The sequence below is a fragment of the Crocodylus porosus genome, unplaced genomic scaffold, assembly GCF_001723895.1.
Source record: "Crocodylus porosus isolate Cpor-Errol unplaced genomic scaffold, CroPor_comp1, whole genome shotgun sequence".
Taxonomy (NCBI): Eukaryota; Metazoa; Chordata; order Crocodylia; family Crocodylidae; genus Crocodylus; species Crocodylus porosus.
Window position 1 is genome coordinate 48,686,754 of NW_017728948.1, and position 7,874 is coordinate 48,694,627.

Below are 7,874 nucleotides of genomic sequence, written 5' to 3' on the forward strand. Positions count from 1 at the left end.
TCCCCCTTCCTGCCAGATAGTAGGAGGGCACCGCTTCCCACTCACCTCCCTGCTGCTCGGCCCTGACAACAGCTGCCACCATGACCCCCCCCACCTCCCTCCCTCCAAACATAATTTGTAAATGAAAAGCTTAACTGGTGGAGAAGAGCCTTTTGTGAAGGAATGTGTGTCATGTGCTTTGGGCCAGTGGGTTTAGCACATTTTGTTTATCGTGAAAGCCACCATTTTGCCTTATAATTTACATTTTAAGATTATATAAAATTCTGTAGTAGAAATTAAATTGACACTGTATTTTGATGCAACAGAAACTTACACTTATGTAAAATAAGATGGTAATTCAATTATTAAAACATTGATTCTTAGGAACAATTACTAAAACTGAGCATAATAAACAAGTGCTGGATAAGCTGCAAGTGGAGCGAGAAAGAGGGATCACAGTTAAAGCACAGACTGCATCTGTCTTTTACAATTATGAAGGAATAAATTACCTCTTAAATCTCATCGATACACCAGTAAGTAAAACATAAACGTCTTTAAAATCGCATAAAGCAAAATGTCCCTATGTTAAAATAGTAAAATAGTTTTAAGGCAAGTTTATTGCATTGCTTAGCGCTTTTAATTTGTAGAATTAGCCCAAGAACTTTTTTCTGTTAAGTTGCTAGCAATCTTTAAAATGGAGCAAATTAAACCACATACTATGTTTTCAAAGACACTCTGTTTTTTCCTTTTCTTTTGCAGGGTCATGTCGATTTTAACTATGAAGTATCACGGTCTCTGTCTGCCTGTCAAGGTGTCATACTTGTAGTAGATGCAAATGAGGTAGTTTCAATTCTTGTTTTCTTATGGTACCTCAGTAGCTAATGCCACCTAAGTTGCATAGACAAGGAAAATGGGTCAACTTCCATTTTTTCAGTTGGCTTATTTCCTTTTGGGCTCTAGCACAGAAAAAATGATATTACCAGCTCAGAATAAGAAACTGATTTAGGAAGTATGTTTGTGATGATGTGTGCTGTCTCATGAAACAAAACAAAACAAAAGTTTAACCAGTAATACTACAGGATGAAACTCCTGCTTCATAGAAAAGGGCAAACCCATTCTTTTGAGGGATCTGAGTGCTTTTTAACTCTTAGCTGCTTGCAGGGAGTCTTGATTTGTTAAGTGTTCAAGAGGTCAGATTGGTATTCTCTTACGTGAAATATAACCATCCAAAACTTGCACTGAATTCTGTAACATGCTTGTAACATCTATTACTTATTACTTCTTTATAAATCATTAATTGGATTCCATTTTATATTTTGTTTTCCTTTTAATTATATATATAAAAATATGTGCAAATAGAATATTGGGATGTTGGTGTTCACCATTCATTCGTTAATGTTATGTGATTCTTCTCTGAGTTTTTTATGTTTATTTTGATGTGAGATTTCTCCATTGATCCAGTTCTTTAGAAAAATGTATAATAACCCATCTCTTACCTGGGCACTTTTTTTTCTTTTCCCGTATTAGCAGGAATGTTGATTAGTTCTTTTCATGAACTTTGCTGTTTCAAATATGCTCTTGTTTTTATATTAGACGATATTCAAGATAGAGACTTGGTATTAATTGTCAGTCATAGTATCTGAAACCCTTTCCCTTATCAGCATTGTACACAACTGTCATTAATACTTCCATCTCTTAGGCCTTCATCAACTGCTTTTCAGGAGTAGGTTGGGCCAAATAGCTTTTCAGGAGTAGGTTGGGCCAAATACAGTCATTTCTCTGTAATATTTGGATCCATAAGAATTCTTAGCTGACTGTATAGAGTGTCCATGCCTAATCATTTCTTGCCTTGGATGGGCATAGAGGGGGTAGGATTCATGCAGTCATGTTCCATTGCACTTAATACTACTTTCTGTCTTGCCAGTGAAATCTGCATATGGATGGCTATATCTCCATTCAAAAAAAGATTCCCTGCTTTCTGACGTGGTGCCCCTTATCAGAAACCAAACCATCCTTGTTGCTGAAAACTCCTTTCCACTAACTCTCTTATACAAGGGAATTGGGGCAAAACAGTTACAATTATTTTGAAAAAATATTAAAATATGGGAATATGCAGACATTTAGATAGTGCAACAGTGTGGGGTTGTTTTTGTTTTCATTTTTATTATTATTATTATTGTCTCAGTCATACTCCCTGTGGTCCACCCTAGGGTGTAAATGTATGCAGGCAAGGACTAGGCATATTCTGATTATTTTGATTATATACATAATAAAATAATGCAACACTAATAGCTAAAATATACCTTGGGTATCCTGAAAAATCTATGATATAAATATTAATGAACAATTTAAGACGTTGTGTGTCAGCTTTTGCTTTCTTTTTGTATTCTTTTGTCATTACCCATTATATATCACTGAAGACTAGTTAAATTGAATATTGCCTACTCCCAAGAAAGGAATTCGTGTGGTAAGAAAGTGGATTTATTTGGTATGATTGGTTATAACCCAAACAAAGGGTAGTAATATTGAATACAGGTTTTCACTGATGTTTTCCAGGGTGTTCAAGCACAAACAGTGGCCAACTTCTATCTTGCTTTTGAAGCACAGCTGGCAATAATTCCTGTTATAAACAAGGTATTGAGATATTAGGCTTTTTATGCAACACATTTTGTATAACTATAAATATTGTGAAGTAAAATAAGTATATTACCAAGTACACTGAGGGCCAACCTTTTTGGCAGGTGTACTGCAAATTTGCCCTGCCCCCTTGCTCTATCCTATGTGCCATTCTGATCCCTTTCCCTTACCTGATCTGCTGCTCTGCTTTCTAGCCTGTGCTCCCTTCTGGATCTGATGCTTTGCTTTCTGCTTACTGCCCTGTCTATTATTGTGTTGCCTGTGCCTTCCCAGTCTTGCATGCCACATACAGAGGCTGCCTGTACTGCCTGTAGTTTCCATGCTGCAGGTTGGTCATCCCTGGCATAGTAAAATATGCTAAAAATGGATGCAAGTTTATTTGTGTTCCAAGATGCTAATCTAAAATAAAAATTGTTGTGAATAGCTGGCCTCTGTTTAATGTTAAACTATTTGCACTGAATTTTTAGTAGTTGTGCAAGGTGCCAGCATTGTAAACAGTGGTTCCTCAAAGCAGCAATGTAGGTAAGTGGATCTGTCTAATAAATTAAGAAATCCTGTAGCAATAAAAGCAAAGGTTTGTCTTGATTAGGATAAAAGCTGTAGTGTTACTTTGCTCAGGGGTCAGCAGCATATGGTCTGTGAGCTGGATGTGGCCCATGGAGCTGAAAGGCTTGGTCTCTGCCCATGCTGGGGCTGGGCAATGAGAAACCATGCTAGGATAGCTGTGCCTGCATCACTGCGATGTTACCTTACCCCCTTCTTTCTGGTTGCAGTGCAAGTGCAGCTTCTAGCCAGTAGAGAAGCTTCCAGTTGCAGCTGGGAGGTTGCTGGGGGTGGGGGGCATGCCATGACGTGGGGTCCCTAGAAGTGGCCATGAAGGGGCCTGTGACTGTGCCAGCTCTGCCTTGCAAGCGCTTGCTCCTCTCACCTGTTATGTCTTGTTGAAATAGTAAAATAGGGAAGCTGCCCTCAAGTTTCTGCTCAGTCATGGTCCTAATGGACCCCACTGAAATCCTGCAGGTTCTCTGACTCCTTGCTAGGTTCTGTACTAAGCAGGTGCCTCAGAGGACACCCTAAGCCTTATGGGCTAGATGTGTGGCTCCAACACCTCCCTTTTACTATGCTCCTTGCCTTGCAGGTGGTATTAAACATTGTCCTTATTTTTACGAGGCCTCAGTCTAACTCAGCCTCCTGTCATCACTGGGCCCTTGGCTCCCGTCTTTGCGCCTTCTGTGGCGCTGGGCTCTATGCCATTACTGTGCCCCCTATGAGGCCGCCTCCTCCCCAGTAGCCTCAGCCTGGTCCACCAGTATAAAAAGAACAACATAAATATGAGCCCCTGGGCTGTAACAGTATATGAGTAATGCAAGCCACACTCTTGTCTCTCTAAAACCCCAGGCTGCTCCTTGAGCATTGAGTACCCAGGACTGGGAGGCACCTTGTAGACTCCTGGAGCCTCATTAGCTGTGTCAAGAGCCACAGCATTCCTGGGTAGTTCTTCCCTGCAGGAGCTCCTTCCCTGGGAAGCTTGCTGAGAATTAACCCCTGCTTGCCTTAGCCCTGGAGCTTATATGTGCCCAGGGCCATAACTCCTTGCGTTCAGATGACCGGGTGCAGGTGCAGGGTAATTCCCCCATTAGCCTGCAGCTGTGGAGCTTTGTCTAGCTCCTTGGGTTCTCTAGCCAGGCAGTTCCTGCCCTTAAAGGAGGAGGTACACCTTAGTACACAGGGGTCATCGAGGGGATGGGTAGCAGTGTGGATGTAGTTTCTCAGCTCCAGTGCAGTTTCCTCTTGGCTGGGATTCGCACTTCCACTGCAGCTGGAAACTGCTGGGGTGGGGGAGAAGAGGCAGCAACAGCACAGGCTCATGTTTCAGCTCTCTGGCCCCAGCACAGCTGCCCTCTGGCAGGAAGCTGCACTTGCACTACAGCTGGGAGGTGAGAGGTTGGGAGAAACCATGCCAGTGCTGGTGCAGCTGCTTGGCCCTAGCACAGGCATGGGTAAATGCCTCCTCACTGTTGGAGCATGGCTGAAGCCAGGTTTTTTGGCTTACAGCTTGAAAAGCTTGCTGGCTTCTCACTTAGCTAGTCAGATTGAAGCTGAAAGCAGCCCTGATTATCACATTGAGTGGCTAGAATGTGTCATGTATACATAGTCTTGTCTGCACAAGAGGTTCAGAACACATTAGAATGTTTTCACATGCTCTGATGCACCTGAAGTTTAATCAAGACAAATTCTAACTTGGAGGATCTAAGCCAAGATGTCATTTCCTCATCTTTTAGTTTATTGCTGTGTAATTTACTGTTTGTGACTGCTGTATAAGGTCTCTTGGCAACATATAACTTGCATCGCTTCTGAGCTTAACTGATGCTTTGATTTTGAACCTGAAAACACCAAAGACTCGCAAGTGCATATGAGATGTTTGCTTTTTCTTTTTGCTGTAATGAAGCTATCAACAAGATGAAAAATAATATGGAATGTGCTTTTTCTAATGGGATGCATAAAACATTTTAGCATATCATGGTGCAAATGTATCCATTTAAGTATTGGATGTATGCCCGCTACAACATTCTCTGTAGCTTTTTTATTTTTATTTCTAGTAAATAGGATAATCCCCTTTGCTATGAAGAACAGTTACACTAGCTCAGTGATTATCAGCTGAGGTGCTGCAGCACCCTGAGGTGCCCATAAAATCCTTTTTAAGGGTGCTGTGAAGCATGAAGAGGTAGGCACTGTAAGATGTAAATTAGTTTTTGAGAGTCAGAAAAATTTGTGGTGGGATGCCTTGAGTTCCAAAAGATTGAGAACCATTACACTAACATAAAACTTACACTATGAGTTTTGCTTTATTCCAGCATACGCTTTAAAAAAAAATCTTACATAAAAATGATCCATTGGTAAGGGTGCCAGAGTTGCCACTTAATCAGTATTCAAGAAATAGGCTTTTATTGAGAGTAAGAAAAACCCCAAAAATAAAATACTCCCTTCCCTGCTCCCTCCCCCAAAGAATCCATATCCCACAAGTGTTAGAGTGGGAGATTTGGTTATTGGTTGTTTAATTAAGCAAAAAGTAGTGTGTAGATATGTTTTTCTTAACATTTGACCCTGGAAATAAGGTTATGTATTGCTTACACTTATTCTGTGTGCCTTACATACTTACCATGAAATTGTATCAACCTAAGAAAAACAGTTGTATTGCCATCATTTATTATAGTGGAGAAAAGGTTACCTGATACTGGAAGTATCTACACAGGACGCTAACTTCACAGTATCCTAATAATACTGCACAGTAATGTGTCACAGCACAAACAATGCTAATATGCTACTGTGCAGTAGTGTCACTAAAAAGGTGACTGCGCAGTAGCACTAGTGAAAACTCCAGTTACTTTTTTAATAAAAATTATTATAAGAAATTTTATTATAGAGATTTTACTGTTTAAGGACTCAGAAAATTCCTTGATATAGATAGTCTTTTAAAAGTAACTGGTGTTTACATTCAGTATTAATGACCAGGTATGTAATGATTTGTTATTTATTCGGTGAATCACAAACATGCGGTGTATGTGTGTATAATAGCACTTCAAATGTATAAAAGAACATTCTTTTATAGATTGACTTGAAAAATGCAGATCCAGAAAGAGTTGAAAAGCAAATTGAAAAGCTGTTTGATCTCCCTGAGGATGATTGCATTAGGGTAGGCTCTCTTTCAGACTTTTAAAGACTGGTTGGTTAATAGACTTTTAAATTCTGTTGGGATATCATACAAGATGTCTTTGATCTCTGTTAAAAAGTTAATACACGCTTAAGCTTTTTTTCCTTTTTGACATGCAACATTTAATTGCATTGTGCTAGAGAGAAATTTTTACCAGTTTGTATAAAGAAAGCTTTCATGCTTAACAGAAGCTTCAAGGACAAATTTGAGATTTCTTTTGTCCTTCAGGTTTTCTTTTTTTTTTAATTCCTGATATCTTTTCTTTCTCTTTGAGGTTTTTTTACTGTATTGTAGGAATTTGTAATATACAGGCAGTCCTCAAGTTACAATGTTTTGTACTTACAATGTTTATAAATTGACACTGTTTCAACTTTATGACGTCAACTTTATGACGTCAGTTTCGACTTTACGACACTTGATCCTATACGATGCCATGCCAGCGAACAAGTTCGCTGCATCACTCACCTCCCTACAGCAGGCTTGTCCAACATATGGCCTGTGGGCCGCCATGTGGCCCTCTAAGCTGTTTTCTGAGGCCCGCGAGGTGCTGCGACGGGAAACGAAAGTAAACGCTGTACTTTCGTTTCGGGGGGGATTTGATACCACTTCCTGTGAGGTCTTTGAATATGGCTTGCCGGCCCACTGGGTGATAAGTTCATGATCTGGCCCCACATTCAAAAAGGTTGGAAACCCCTGCCCTAGAGAATATCTGTCCAAACTTCCTTGGACACTTTCTTTAAGAAAGCAGACAAGATTCCAGAAAAACCTGCAGCCAAGACTCCTGAGAACTCCAGCCAAGAACCCTTCGAAAAGTCCAACCGAGAGCCCTTCAAAAAGTCCAGCAAAGTCACCTCAAAGAAGTCCTTCCAAATCAATATAATTGCTATTTACAATATAAATACATTAATGTAGCTATATTGCTCATCTATAACTGATTGAGTACAAAATTCTGGGGTATTTTTGGTGAAAATAGGTATCGCGCCTTGGTTCAGGAACCAATCCCCCATTTATAATATTGTTTCTTATGGGAACATTGGTTCCGAGTTACAATGTCTCAACTTTAAGATGTGGTTTTCAGGAACCAATTGTGTCGTAAGTCCAAGGACTGCCTGTATCATAATTGTTGAATAGTTTCACAAAGTCTGGAATTAAAAACTGTTAAAAGTATTCTGCTCTACCTGTGATTAAGCATTATAATTTTAGGAAAAGTTGCTTAAGTTTAAATGACATTGTCTGTTTAATAGAATTGCATCTCAGCCAGGCTTGTTCCAAATGTTTTTTTTTCCCCTGAACTTGTTAGATTTCTGCTAAACTGGGAACAAATGTAGAAAGAGTGCTTCAACATGTCATCAAAAAGATACCACCGTAAGTTTTAGTCTTTTTTATAAGTGATGGAGTGATAGTTAACTCTTTTTAAATGATAAAGGCACAAATTTAATTTGGGTCTAGTTTATTGGGCGCCGCACTTCAAGAGGGATGTGGACAGCATGGAGAGGGTCCAGAGGAGGGCCACTCGCATGATCAGGGGACAGCAGGGCAGGCCCTA

At 39.9% G+C, this 7,874-nt stretch overlaps 1 protein-coding gene across 2 annotated transcripts in view; it reads left to right on the forward strand.

Annotated features, from left to right (window-relative positions):
* The window catches only part of GUF1 (GUF1 homolog, GTPase), a 41,205-nt gene that overhangs the window by 4,723 nt on the left and 28,608 nt on the right, over positions 1–7,874 (forward strand). Inside the window, exons 3-7 of one of the 2 annotated variants that reach the window (XM_019552877.1) lie at positions 364–512; positions 739–819; positions 2,536–2,613; positions 6,227–6,310; positions 7,629–7,693. In XM_019552877.1, the coding sequence (XP_019408422.1) occupies positions 364–512; positions 739–819; positions 2,536–2,613; positions 6,227–6,310; positions 7,629–7,693 (457 nt within the window). The remainder of the gene's footprint in view (positions 1–363; positions 513–738; positions 820–2,535; positions 2,614–6,226; positions 6,311–7,628; positions 7,694–7,874) is intronic. The other variant, XM_019552878.1, reaches the window with a different exon arrangement.